At 38.1% G+C, this 15,042-nt stretch overlaps 1 protein-coding gene across 9 annotated transcripts in view; it reads right to left on the bottom strand.

Moving 5' to 3' along the window:
• The window catches only part of scel (sciellin), an 82,015-nt gene that overhangs the window by 26,695 nt on the left and 40,278 nt on the right, over nucleotides 1-15,042 (bottom strand). For all 9 annotated transcript variants that reach the window (XM_063048492.1, XM_063048490.1, XM_063048488.1 and 6 more), the window contains 7 exons: nucleotides 14,482-14,547; nucleotides 9,055-9,090; nucleotides 7,887-7,925; nucleotides 4,498-4,533; nucleotides 3,608-3,655; nucleotides 3,224-3,283; nucleotides 1,865-1,948 (listed from right to left, as the gene is read on the bottom strand). In XM_063048492.1, coding sequence (XP_062904562.1) covers nucleotides 1,865-1,948; nucleotides 3,224-3,283; nucleotides 3,608-3,655; nucleotides 4,498-4,533; nucleotides 7,887-7,925; nucleotides 9,055-9,090; nucleotides 14,482-14,547 — 369 coding nt within the window. The remainder of the gene's footprint in view (nucleotides 1-1,864; nucleotides 1,949-3,223; nucleotides 3,284-3,607; nucleotides 3,656-4,497; nucleotides 4,534-7,886; nucleotides 7,926-9,054; nucleotides 9,091-14,481; nucleotides 14,548-15,042) is intronic.

Raw genomic sequence — 15,042 nt, 5'->3', positions numbered from 1 at the left:
AATGATTGCAACCCATTCTATTCCATTTGCAGAGCATTTCTGTCGTGGATTGGGAGGGGAATTTGTTAGCACGAGGGATGGGTGGTATAGGATTAGAAAGAAAAATTATAGATCATAAATACAGTGGGAAAATGTAAGATGAATTTTATTTTAGCCCAAATAACAGCAAGAAAAATTAAAAGGAAGAGAAATACTAACCAACAACAGATGACCCCTAAATGAAGTGCTGATTGCTTCCTTAAGCAGAGCGCTACTAACACATGTAATGAGGTCCTTGGGGAAAGACAGATGCAAAACCTCTTGGTGCATTTACTGACTGATCAGAAAGTGCATCAGAGACACTTGAGCTTGTAATTGAGTGGATGAGCTAAAGCATCTTAAATGGTCTTCCTCATCCAAAATTATTTTGTGATGTTGTGAACATGTTTTGCTAAGCTTATGTCTCAGAAAGAGAATTAAGACAAACAGTTGTGCACACAAACTGTCACAGAGCAGTTTTTTACTGCAGTGTGCAAAGATTTTCGGCACATATGGGTCCCTGAGACTTTTACACAGTACTGTATTTCTCACTGTGGAGAAGGGAGGGAGCTTCTAAACCTGGCAGGAGCAAAGGGTGTTGGGAATGGTGATGGTGGAGCACTGTGGGGGAGTGGGACAGGTGGCAGAAAAGTAGCACCAGGGCAGGGGGTGGTGTGGGTGCAGACACGCCCAGCTCTGAGACACCAGGCAAGGTCATTTGATTCCAAATAATCGGCTCATTGATCACTACAGAATGTCAGAGCTCTTCCCTCTCCCTTCCCCTTTTCCAAACTATGACATCCCTCTCCCTGCCCCCTTCCCACTCTCAGTCCACAACAGAGACCCATATCAGAATCAGGTTTATCATCACTCATGCATGTCATGAAATTATTGCAGCAGCAGTACAGTGCAGTACATAAAATTACTACAGTACTGTGCAAAAGTCTTAGGTATCTTGGCTATATACATGCGCCTAAGACTTCTGCACAGTACTGTATATTCTTTTCACATAGTGAAAATATTATAGCATTTTAGAAAGAAGAATACTATTTCTTCTACATATTTCCTCAACATCATTTCAGGATGTCTCAAAGCACTTTACAATTAGTGTGTCTACTTTTGAATACACATAACAGCACTGCTAAGTAGGACTTCCCATGGTCAGTTTGCATAAGGTAGATCCCCGTAAAAAGTACAGTAATAACTAGAGATGTAGAAGTTGTGTTGTTCCTTTCCGCGCCTTGTGGCGCATCGGGCAGCAACTTCGCTGCTTCTTTAGCATTTTTCTCTGTTTTTTATGAGGCCAAGTTGCTAGCTTGACGCTCAGCCCAGCATAGATGGAAAGCATGTAAGGAGCTGCCAGATTCAACCCGGGACCATTCTCTTTGAAGTCCGGTGCGGATGCCACTATGCCACCGATAGGCAGAGTAACGTAAATAGATGGATTAATATTACCCACAACTTCTTCCAGTTATCACTATGGGAACTTTTACACCTAACTGAGAAAACCTCAGGTTTGCATCTCATCCAAAAGAAACACAACACCGATTATCATCTCAAATTCGTGATCTAAATTCTCTGGAACTGAACTTGACCCCACCAGTTTGCAGCATAGAAATGAGGGTGGTCAGCATTGAGTTGCCATTGCCTCAATTCAGTTTAATTTTCCTGATTTTCTCACCTCATTCAAGAAAATCACAAGGAATAAAGTACACCTTTCCTTCCTGTCATTAAAACATTTCCACCCTATTTTAATAACCATGAAATAAGAAAATAATACTCTTCATGCACTGTATAACAATTAACTTCTAAAAGGTGGGAATATTGTAGATTTCAGCATCCTTACTTAACAGTGTCTTGCTCCAGAGTGGATGTCTTTGAGGTACTCCCTGGTGTTTCATCTTTCTTGCTATCCCATTTCAGATTTGTCCTATCAAATGGAAATGCTTAAATGTTAATTCTTAATGTGATGTATCCTGTGTAGAATTATACAGTAAAAATCCCAAAAATAAGTTCAGTCATTATAAGTTTAAAGCATCAAGTTAACACCAGCTTCACTGTTTGCTGCAGTTTGTCCCAAAGGGAATGTGTCTTAAAATTTAAATTTTCAAGGTTTCACTTCATTTTAGCTTCATAATTGTGTGGAAGTTTGTGCACTCACTCAAACTTTGTCAAAGGTGGAAGACTTGCCATTCAGCAGTTAATCAGTCAAGCCTGCTGAATCATGGAATTCTCATAAAATGCAAAGACTGAACACGGTGCACAGCTTTTACAGTGGGGAAATCTGCCTTTTGTGCTTACAATCAGTTGAAATTGGTGCATAATGTTCAATGGAAGGGAGTAGTACATATAATTTATACTTCTTAATTTAAGTGTTGTGTTTTCCCAAGGCTTCAAGTGTGTTAATGTCCCTTTTCTTAACTTTTGTATTTGAACTATTATCAATATTACACTTAATTTTTATTGTTTTTTTGAAATGTTTATGAATCTCATTGACAGATATTAGCATTCTTTGTCAGCTTTATTCAATGATAGAGTATAATATTTATAATATTGCAAAAGTATTTAAGTAGAAACACGGACATAGTATTTCAAAGGCGATATTTTAATTTTATTTAGAGATACAGCATGGTAACAGGCCCCTCTGGCCCAATGAGCTCGTGCACGCCCAGTTACAACCATGTGATCAATTAATCTATGAAACTATACATCTCTGGACTGATGGAGGAAACTGGAGCAGGTGGAGGAAATCTACACAGTCACGGGGAGAACGTACAAACTCTTTACAGACAGTGACGGGAAGTGAACCTGGGTTGCTGGCACTGTAATAGTGTTACACTACTGCGTCACCCTTCATCCACACTGCCCTATGTGCCGTGCAAGAGTTGTGGGTGCCTGGAATGCACTGCCAGGGACAACAGTGGAGGAAAATATGATAGATACATTTATAAGGCTCTTAGATAGGCACATGAATATGAAGAGAATAGAGGGATATGTGTGTCATGTGGGCAGAAGGGATTAGTTAGTTTGCTATTTAAATATTAGTTTAATTAATTCAGCATGATATCATGAGCTGAAGGCCCTGTTCCTGTGTTGTATTGTTCTATGTTCTAATATCTTAAAGCTTAACTTATACTAGTACAAGAAATTTAAGCACAAAGTTTTTGTGAAACAAAATGCAAAATACCCAGAGGCTAATACTTACTTTGAGGATGTCTTTTCTGGTGTTGTCACTTGACCATCAGGAGAGGACCGGCTCTGTGAACTAAAATGACAGAAAAGTGGACACAATGAGTTTCTAGTTTATTCGTTAGTTGCCAAGAAATTTTCTTAGAAAAATGTTAATTACAGAAATAATCTTGAGGTGTGTGGAAAATCGTTAACAGCATATCATAGTCACTGGTTCAAGGAAATGACGTTTCATGGAATATAAGCCAAGTAAAAATTCACATAAATCCGTGGCACTAGAAGTATTGTTGATGAAATTTAGATTTGGGAGATAGAATTCAGTAACAGAATTAAATATGAAAAACTATATTCAACAATGGCTAACTGAAATTTGGTGTATAATCATACAGTTGGGCCTTACCTCTTATTGGTTGGACTTTCAGTTTTCGTTTCAGATGTAACTATTGTCCTGTAGGGAAGGGAGCAATTGCTAAGTTGAAATAATTCAATATAAAGGTCATAGTGGTTCAGCTCAAATTCCGTAAATAACTGTTAAGAAAACGATTTATTAAATGTTATTTCTTCATCCAAAAGAAAAGAGAAACAATGTAAGAGGCTAATCTGAAATAAAACTGAGAAGCATGCCCTCAAATAAAGTGAAATGGAAATCTGAACACTCCTTCCCAAACAGCTGTTGACACAGCTGGATAATTGAGTCAGTGATGTCAATAGATTTTCTTTTCTCAGGTGAGAACATGAACAGATATTGAGCAAAGATAAGATAGCTACAGATCAGCAATGATCTAATAGAATAACAGAGTACATTTCAAGGAATGAGTGACCCCCTGATCCTCCAAAGAGTGCTTGTAGCATTGCAGAGAAGTATACTATATGATAGACTATTTTAATAAACAAGTTAACATGATGGGTATACGATGTGTTAAATTTGCAAGTTTGCTAAGATTGAAGCACAAACAAAGCACATGATAAAGGAGAGTGCAAATAGGTTTAAAGCAATGGAATGTTTAGTAACACCAATAGATGGCAGCTGTAGTTTAGAATTCATGCAGAATATTAAGTGGTTATTCATGGCTTTAAGTATAAGCTCATAAGTTCAAGTGATTGTTGTGACTCATCAACATGATCAGTCAAGTCATATTATTTTACTGCTGTGCTAATGGTCAGTAGAATTACAAATTATTTGAGTTAAGCTGTAATGACTGCTAATATTGTACTGTATTACAATTTTCTGTTCTCCAAGAAGTTTCTCGCAGTTTACATTAAATGAGATAAACTAAAACAAAAGCTTACATCTTTGGCAATTCATCGGTTTTGAATTGATATGACCTAAGTTTGGAACAAAAAAGATACAAGCTTTCAGGTAGTGCATACACTAAAACATCAATGCTTTGAATCATGGTAAAAATAACTTGTAAATAATGAGTCTTAACTTTTAGTCGGAAAGGCTTCAAACCAACTCTATTTCAGAGGCAGAGTTCAACATGTTCTGTTACAACAATTAATATGTACTCCAGAGAATAAACATATCTATTATTAGAAACAATATACAGTCCATCTTAGCTCATATTAGATCATGTTACCAAAATATTCTATTGTTCAAAGATATTGAATGGTTTTGAATTGATGGTGATAGTTGTAAATCAGTAAATCAGTACCTTTCTATCTTATATGTGCTATGTGTACTTTGTGCTGTGTGTAACTTTCTGTACTGCGTTTAGCACCTTGACCCTGGAGTAACATTGCCTCATTTGGCTCTATTCATGGGTATTCATGTCTGGAATGACAATTACAGACATGACAATTAAACTTGAATTGAACTGAATTGAATTAAATAACCTGAGTGCTTTATTTTATTCTTAAAGTGAGAATGATATACAATTAGAGTATTTTATTTATATGAGTAGTTCTTATATTTGAAAAATCTGAAAATTAACGATTTATCACATAGTTTTACACGGCTGGGGTTAAAATTTGATTTTAAAAATACCACAATTCAGCTATTACAGCAAAAGCTGAGGATTCATTTAAGCCACGAAAAGAGCACAATATGATCCATTAATTCCACTGGTGCAATGTATAAGAAAGCTTCTTGAAAATGTACCAGTCTCTGAAGCTAAAATCACTAAAATACATAGCTCCTGATAGTATAGAAAGCAGCACCCCCTAGTGGAAAATAAATCTTCTTTACTAAATCACACAGCAACAAACTTCCACGGTTTATAAGGACTGGGACTCTCAATAGCAAAATATTAAATATTATGTTCAAATACCAAATGCAGACTATATAGGCAGTAAGCACATCAGAAATTTATGTTGTCTAACAAAGGCATCATGGCCTGTAGGGCTATCCCAATGCACAGAAAATAGTGAATACTATTATGGGCATAACCTCCCCCAACATTGACAGCATCTACAAGAGGCAGTGCCTATGAGGGTGGCATATATCTTCAAGGATCTCCACCATCTTGGGGAGGAGGTACAGAAGCCATATTCCTAAAACCATCAGGTTCTCTAACCAACCTGCACAACTCTGTCCCTTCCTCAGCAATGGAACGCTATGGATGGACTCTTGCACTTCCATGAATTTGACTCTGATAGTTTCGCTTTATCACATTGTCTTCTATTGTGCAGTCCCGCCCCCTTACTACCCTGTATAATTTTATCTATAATATATATTTAATTGAAGCTCAGTAGCCATTTTATTAGGTACCTCCTGCACCTAACAACGTGGCCTCCATCCAGTTCATGGTTCGACATGCTGTGTGTTCAGAGATACTCTTCTGCACACTGCTGTTGTAAAGTATAGTTATTTGAGATACTGACACCTTCCAGTCAGCTTATCATTCTCCTCTGACCTCTTTCATTATTATGGCATTTTTGCTCACAGAACTGCCGCTGGTTGTTTTTTTGTTTCTTGCTTCATTCTCTGTAAACTCTAGAGACTGTTGTGTGTGCAAATCCCAGGAAATCAGCAATTTCTGAGATACTTAAACTACTGTGACTGGCACCAACAGTCATTCCTCGGTCAGTCACTTGGATCACATTTCTTCCCCCATTCTGATGTTTGCTCTGAACAACAACTGAAGCTCTTGACCATGCCTGCATGCTTTTATGCACTGAGTTACTGTCTCATGATTGACTGATTAGATATTTGCGTTAACGAACGGGTATACAGGCGTACCTAATAACGTGGCACAGAGTGAATATTCTGTGTTGCATGAACCCATGTGCCTAGTATGCAGCTTGAAGCAAGTTTTCCATTGTGCCTATACTTCACCATGCTTGTGCATATTACAATAAACTCAACTCGATGACATAAGAAACTGGAGCAGGAGTGGGTGATTCAACCCCATGTATCTACTCAATTATTCAATAAGATCATGACTTACCTCACACCTCAGATTGCTTCTCTGCATATATCTTAGATTCAAGAAATATCTAAAACTCTGTCAGTTACCTGCTGAAGTTCTACAGGGCTCTTGAATAGAGAACAGAAATTCACTACCACTTGGGTGATTTTTTTCATGTCTTTCTAAGTGCCTCTTAAACACTACTATTCATGCCTGCTTTCTCCAGCGCTCCTGACAATGCATTCGAAGCATCTACCACCACTGTGTATAAGACTCATCTGCATATCTCCCTTAAACACTCACTGGTTCACCATCAAACTATGCCATCCATTATCTGACATTTCTACCTTTGGAAAGGAACTCTGACTGTTTAAGGATTAGGGAACTGAGGGTAATAAGAACTGGTGAAGAAGAGGAGTTGGGGCCAATGTAGATCATCAGGCTTGAACAGCCAGGTAGCCTACTCCAGCTCCAATGTCCATCTGTTCTTTTTAGATCAGCCCTTTGTGCTAAGAACCATTTAAGGAGACTCATTTAAGGAAAATGATTTGAAGATCATTTAATATGACACAGTCAGAACACATCATCTGGGAGGGCCAGTCCAAACTTCCCTGCTTTGACAGCCAGGAAGATGAATCTTATACTGCTACCTAAACTCCACATTCCTTCCCATCCATGTATTTATCTAGAGTCCAAAAACTTATCTATCTCAGCCTCAAGGGAGTGATTAGGATGGAGAAATCCATAGATTTGCAACTTCTCAAGAACAAGTTACTCCTTGTCTCAGTTCACAATTACTGAAGTTTTATCCTTAGACCTGGAACTCTATTCCTGGACTCTCCAGCCAGAGTAAACAACCACTCTGTATCTACCATATCTACTCCTCACAAGACTTAACATTTCAATGAGATGTTTATAAGCAAACTTAATATTGAGCACATTTGCAACATGCCTCATTATAACCAGAATAAAGTATATGCTTTTTAATAAAAATGTGGTTTCTAAAAAGATGTTTCATGCCAATTGGAAAGTACAAGTGATTCCTAATGTGTTCCTGAGACTATTAGAGAAAGAGGGAGGAGACTGACAAAGAGCAGGAAATGTGGTCTGGGCCAAAGAAGCCATGAGCATATTGAGGGACCAAGTGACCTTCTCCTGCTCCAATTTTCTTTTGTTCTTACGATCTTCTAAAATCCCAACTTTGTTTCCTGCAGGCTTGGGTAAAGTCAATATTACTAATAATCAGATTTAATCGATAATTTGCAACTGATGTATTATTGCTATAATCCAAAATTCACTTAATAATTTAAAACTTGAACACTGTTTTACCTCTGAGTGGTAGTTTTACTCTCAGATGTTGGTTTTGTCCTAGGACAACAGAGAAAGAAATGATTCAACTTATGGTGTCTTTTTACATTGCTTACATGTTAGTAATGAATTGAATGGAAGTAGATAATGATAAACAAATTGAATAGTTTGCATCTATTCTACTTTTAACATAGATATTGTCATCCATGGTATAGTATGTACAGCAATTCTTAATCTTCTTCTCATCAATATAATTAAACAAGACATGCATTCCAAAATATGCAAACACAAAATCTGCACACAGATATAAAAGGCATAACAACATTTATCAAAACTGGTGTCATGCTAACTATCTTTTGTTTCAACATCAATGTAACCAAATTCTTCTTTGTTCAGTATCTGAGAAACCTCTTTGGACTTTACTACCATTCATTTGCTTTTGGTATCAGATCTATTGGTCTTCCTGACTAACTGTTCATTCTGCATCAGCTTATATGCCACCTGAACAGTCTGATCTTATTTTCTCATCTCACAGCTAGTCAGCAAAGCTTAAACCTTTCCACCTCTGAAACATTAGCTGCTTGTCCTTGTACTTCTCTTTGTCACCAAAGCTCACACCACAATTTTACTGTTGCAAACATTCTCTATGGTAACTTGTCATTCTTCAAATTAATACAAGTTACAGCTAATTTGGAATTCTGTTGCATAATCTTTCTCTCATCCTCCAAGACTTTGGAAAGCTTTATTAGTTCCTTATCCTTTAGCATTTGAAATTTAAGATCCTTGGTAATGGTGTTCAAGTCTTTCAACCCTATGTCAGTCACATAATTGGGCCCACAACTCCCTTTCCTCTAACTTGTTCTTTTTGCAAAGGGAATTATTAACACTGTTATAATTGATGTCATTTTTAAAAACTATCCAATGCTATTTTCCACTTAATTCTTTCCCTCCTTTCAAAATCCTCCTTAAAATGCTTTCTTTCTTGTTTTTGTTCATGAACTGCATCCAAGCCACACCATCTCAACATAACAATCTTCTCTTCCCCTCCCACCATGTCCACCACCACAATCATCATGCCAATCTTCTCCTATCCCCAGGCTACCAACTTCATTGGCTTGGCAAGAAATTGTGATGTGGTTGCCCCAAGTAATACCCAGAAAGTAATGTTTTTGTTTATCCAAGCACTCACGTTGTTGAAGTTTCTTCCGTTTTGTATGAATTACTCCTAGAATCGATTTGAAAACAAATATTATATTAAAGATCAATTCATGCTCTACTTTTCAATATTAAGTTATGCATCATCACCAAAATATTGGCTGGGGTTTTCCTTAGACTTGCAGCTTTTCCATTACCGAGAAAGTGATTGATATTTTATTTATTGACACAGAGAGGCTCTCACAGAATACTACTTGAGGACTCTATTGGTCAAGGTCAGCCACAGATGTTGCATCCTAGCTGCCTACGTGGTACACAAGCCATTATGCAAACCAGGGCAGTATGATATGGAGGGTAAGCTGCTGTCCATGCAGCAGGTTCCCCCTCACCAAAGGAACAGCTGAGACCAATACAGCTTGGCACCAGCAGTGTCACAGGAGTTGGCAGTCAGTGTTGAACTCAATGTAGGACTGCTTTAGGGGCCTGAACTCTGGAATTTTCTTTGGATTTTACTTCCAAAGCCTTCCTCATGAGTGGGTATAACCGCGAGGCATCTGAGGTTTGAGATCAGGTAATTTGTGAAGCACGGCATTGGGAGCATTTAATAGGTAGTGGGAGCTTATCTCCACTGTCTCCCCTGGCTATGATAACCTTAAGGAACCAAAAAATATTTCTAATACTAACTATATTATTATTAAATAAAAATTATTATACAGTTGGAAAGAGGGCAGCTTGGAGGAATTACCTTTGTCAATCTATGACAAAAATTATATAAACTCACCTGCTCATGTTACTTAAATTCATATTAATCTTAAAGAACATACATAATATAAAACATGTATGAGAAAGTACCTGTCATGCAGTTTATTAAAAACTAGATCCATGATCTGTGGTATTTGGCAATGGGAAAAAACTTTGATTTGAAAACGGTCTAACTTCTTAAATTGTTACACATTCAGGTTCTCCTACACAACATTAAGAGTAACAACCCACTGGGCATATGCTGTAGCAATGGAGTGGTTCAGATGCTTGATTACAAGTTTGAGACCTGCACTGCAAATCTGATGATATCAGTTACAATTACCCCAACAATGCAACTGGAGAACTTGAACTACAGTAATTAATAAATAAAAACTAATAATCAATGAAGAACCAGACTGGCACTTAGAAACACAACTAATCCAGCACTGTTGATCTGCTGGCTTTACCTGGCCTAACTTTTATGAAACTCCAGACTCACAGTCAGCCAGTGACGAATTGGCTCTGAATAAAGGGGCTAGCTAGCTTCTCAGTCACAGAAATTTTGGGATGGACAATAAGTGCAGGCTTACCCAAAAACCAATAAATAAGTACTCAATTCAGTACCTATTTCAGTGTAGATTTTAAACTGAACCTTTTGAAAATGGATTCAACTTTCTTCTGCTTGTGTTAAGTCATACAAGATGGCACATGAGCAAAGAGTTTAATAGACAAGTGAAAGGATGGAACCCATGCTAACTTAACAGAGTTGTGATGGAAGCAAAGGAAAATCAGTCTTGTCATCTCTATAATTAATTGTAAAATAAAAGCCCACTGCTAACACTGAGATTTCCTATCGTAGATCATACGACAGTCCCAGCTCTTACCACAGACTACTGCTGAAGTTTAAGTGGTCTGCTTATTGGTGGCTGGATAAAATTCCTTTCCTAAAGAACATTAGTGAACTAGCTTCCTTGTTTTAACAATCCAGTGATGTCCTTGACACCATTACTGATGCCATATTTTTTCATTCCAGTTTTAGAGATTTGAATTTGTTGCTAGCTCATTGTAGGCCTTTGGACATGCAACCCAGTAACTTAACCACAAGTACAACACACACAATATGCTGGAGGGCATCAACAGGTCAGACAGCATCTTTGGAGAGGAATAAGTACTCAATGTTTTGGGTAGAGACCCTTCATCAACTTTGGAAAGGAAAGGGAAATAAGCCAGAATAAGAAGGTAGGGGGAGGGGAACTACAATGTTGCCTTACTCATTTCACCTTAGTATCAATGCCACAGGTTTTATAATCATTCTATCGGGGTATCAAGTCTTCAGTGAACACCTGACAATGCTTGTTTATCATTCCACATAGATGTCAAACAAGCCACATTTATTCAGGTGAATGCTCTTCCATTCTTAGTTTCATTCCATACAGGGTGTTTCATTTACATTGCATACATTTACATACCAGGCAAAGTTCCTATAAAATTATCAAGCCCATAATCTCGGAAGATGAAGGGGCTTTGGACTGCCCAGCCTGCTCATTGTTTCTGGCATTTTCTGTTTTTATTGCAGATTTCCAGTATCTCCTGCTTATTGTTTTTCATGCCCTGTAATCTCTCATGATGGGACCCAATTTAGGTGGCTGAAACACTTCAATCTCATTTTCTCTTTTTTTTTGCTCCTACTTTGCTTAAGTTATTCTCACAGAAATAAAAATGTTCTTATGAAATGTTACCACTTTATTTTCCTCCACAGACGCTTCTTGATTTGCTGACTATATCCAGCATTTTCTGTTGTTAATTCGGATTTCCAGCTCCAAAGTAGCTTTCTCTTGTGTTAGCTATTCTTCACTTACTTATCTATGTAACTTGGGGTGGGGCAATCTTAAATGACTCTGCTAGTCAAAACCTTGTCAAATCCATTTGCACAATGATATTACTCCACCATCCTTTTTACCTATCCTGTCCATTCTGAGAATGCTCAGATGCCTATATACTATTTCAAGCAAAGCTACAATGAAACTTCACCTAAAGTTTATTCCTATGTAACATTTGTACCTGACCTTTCCCTAATTACTTCTATCTTAACGTCCCTGTGAATTTAAAACCAAAAATTTTGATGAGTTTAGTTTTTAGTTTTTAGTTTAGTTTTTCCCATCTAACGTGTGCCAAGCAGAGTTATATCAAGTATCTGTCAGCAGAGAAATGGAAAATAAGTCAATGCATTATCAGCAGACATTGTCCAATCTTATAAATATTTACTGAAAAGTGACTACATATATCATAGTGTCATACATCAAGGAAGCAGGCCATGGTCCACCATCACCATGCTGACTGACGAGTGGGCATATCTCCATATAAATCCCATCTTCCAGAACTTGGTCTGTTGCTTTCCTAGCCTGTACAACTCAAGGGCTCTTCATAATACTCCTTAAATCAGGCAGTGTATTCCAGGTATGCACCACTCTTTGAGTAGAATGTTCCCCTCAGATTGGCCCTTAACTCATACACTAAGTCTATGCCCTCCAGTTTTGTCTACCTTGTATTGGAAATACATTTCCTGAAGTCCACCCAATCTATACCCCTCATTATTTTATATACCGTTTCATGGCACCCTTTAACCACCTCTACTCTAGGAAGAACAAATCTAATCCCTCCTATCTTCCCACATAACTGAAACATTCCATCCCAGGTTGCATCCTGGTGAATCACCTCTATCCCAAGCCCCTCCAAAATTGTTTCTATGGCGCTATTTAAAGCATGGTCATGTGATCACCACTGCTCATGATCACTATCGAAATATGCAAATCACATGGATGTTTTGCATTTGTTATCTCTTTGGGGTTAAAATATGAATCTCAAAGCCATGTTAAATTTTGGTTAGATGTACTATTTTGCTTTATTTACAGGCATTTCTATATGAATCAGAGAAGTATGATTGAATTTCATTGCTGTGTTTAAGCATTTGTTTCTGGCCCATCATTTAGTTCTGAAAGACTTCGGCATCACTGAAAAATTCTGACTTCCAGATATGTTTTCAACCAAGATCCTGCTCTCTACACAAATTGTTGTAAAAGTTCCTTTGGCACGTTTTGATCTATAAATATTACAGGTAGCTCTCCTGATCATTTATCTCTCTGTAGTTAGATGGCCTTGCATCTTATGAATTGGCTGCCAGGTTTGCCTATAAAACATGACCATAAGACTGAACTTCAGATACATAATTTATAAGTTGTGAAGTGCTTTAATACTTTATAAGATTTTGGAACATATTCCCTGATCCTGACACTCCCATGCCATGCCTTTGACAAGGTGCCGCACATGAGGCTGCTAAACAAGATAAGAGCCCACGGACTTACGGGAAAATTACATACGTGGATAGAGCCTTGGCTGATTGGCAGGAAACAGAGAGTGGGAATAAAGGGATCCCATTTTGGTTGGCTGCCGGTTACCAGTGGTGTTGGGGCTGCTTCTTTTTACGTTGTACGATTTGGATTATGGAATAGATGGCTTTGTGGCTAAGTTTGCTGATGATACGAAGATAGGTGGAGGGGCCGGTAGTGCTGAGGAAACGGAGAGTCTGCAGAGAGACTTGGATAGATTGGGAGAATGGGCAAAGAAGTGGCAAATGAAATACAATGTTGGAAAGTGTATGGTTACGCACTTTGGCAGAAGAAGTAAATGGGCAGACTATTATTTAAATAGGGAGAGAATTCAAAGTTCTGAGATGCAACAGGACTTGGGAATCCTCGTGCAGGATACCCTTAAGGTTAAGCTCCAGGTTGAGTTGATGGTGAAGAAGGTGAATGCAATGTTGGCATTCATTTCTAGAGGAATAGAGTATAGGAGCAGGGATGTGATGTTGAGGCTCTATAAGGCACTGGTAAGATCTCACTTGCAGTTTTGGTCTCCTTATTTAAGAAAGGATGTGCTGACGTTGGAGAGGGTTCAGAGAAGATTCACTAGAATGATTCCGGGAATGAGAGGGTTAACAAATGAGGAACGTTTGTCCGCTCTTGGACTGTATTCCTTGGAGTTTAGAAGAATGAGGGGGGACCTCATAGAAACATTTCGAATGTTGAAAGGCAAGAACAGAGTGGATGTGGCAAAGTTGTTTCCCATGATGGGGGAGTCTAGTACGAGAGGGCATGACTTAAGGATTGAAGGGCGCCCATTCAGAACAGAAATGTGAAGAAATTTTTTTAGCCAGAGGGTGGTGAATCTATGGAATTTGTTGCCACGGGCAGCAGTGGAGGCCAAATCATTGGGTGTATTTAAGGCAGAGATTGATAGGTATCTGAGTAGCCAGGGCATCAAAGGTTATGGTGAGAAGGTGGGGAGTGGGACTAAATGGGAGAATGGATCAGCTCATGATAAAACAGCTGAGCAGACTCGATGGACGAAATGGCTGACTTCTGCTCCTTTGTCTTATGGTCTTATGGTCTGTCAGAAAGGAAATAGAAAATAAATCAATGCTGTATCATTGGACGTTACCTAATCTTAAGCCAATAAGTCAATTTTATCAGAACAAGTCTACAGTTTTTGTGCTGGCTTCATGAAAAATGTGTTAAATGGCCACTGAGTCATCGTCATAGACCTAAGGCTTACCTGTCTATGTTGACTATTATGTACCGTAATGTCATTATTGCAAAATCTAATTGATATGATATAATAATTTTCCATTTTCAGGAAAATTCATTCTGTGTCACAGTTGTACCTGCTGTATCTGTCCACACTTGAATTCTTCTTTGGAGGGCTGTTGAAATCAGTGGTATCGCTGTCTCTGTGGACATGGGGAAAAAAAGTTATGCAGGGGTTTATTTTTAATGGGAGTATAGCAGCATTCTTTCAGAACACAACTTTTTTCAATGAAGTTAAAAATTAAATCACAAAGCAAATACTAAAGCATAAAATTTAGAAGGGTCTTGATTAGAAAGCTAGCCACATTGATTAACTCAATTTTTCCATTTTGGAGGTTGGAAGACTTGGATTCTGTGGAATTGAAAGAAGGCATATGAGAGATGGTACGACAGAGCCACCTAACAGTTCACACATGGTAAAGAGTACAGTTCTGATGGTAAACTGAAGTTCCTTTGAGGAAAAGGGTGATGAATACAAGGAATGGATTTCCATATGGAGTGAAATTGGTTATCCATGATCTGAGTACCACAGAGTGAGAACTTTAGAGGCATTCTGATGAATGCAATAAGCAAGTCAACTGATCCCAGAGTTACATGGGCCAGTCTAATTCATCAGTCAACCGGCCTTGTTATAAATG

This window comes from Mobula hypostoma, chromosome 5, assembly GCF_963921235.1.
Source record: "Mobula hypostoma chromosome 5, sMobHyp1.1, whole genome shotgun sequence".
NCBI lineage: Eukaryota > Metazoa > Chordata > Chondrichthyes > Myliobatiformes > Myliobatidae > Mobula > Mobula hypostoma.
Note: the sequence above shows the minus strand (reverse complement) of the source record. Positions and strands in the feature narration are given on the sequence as shown.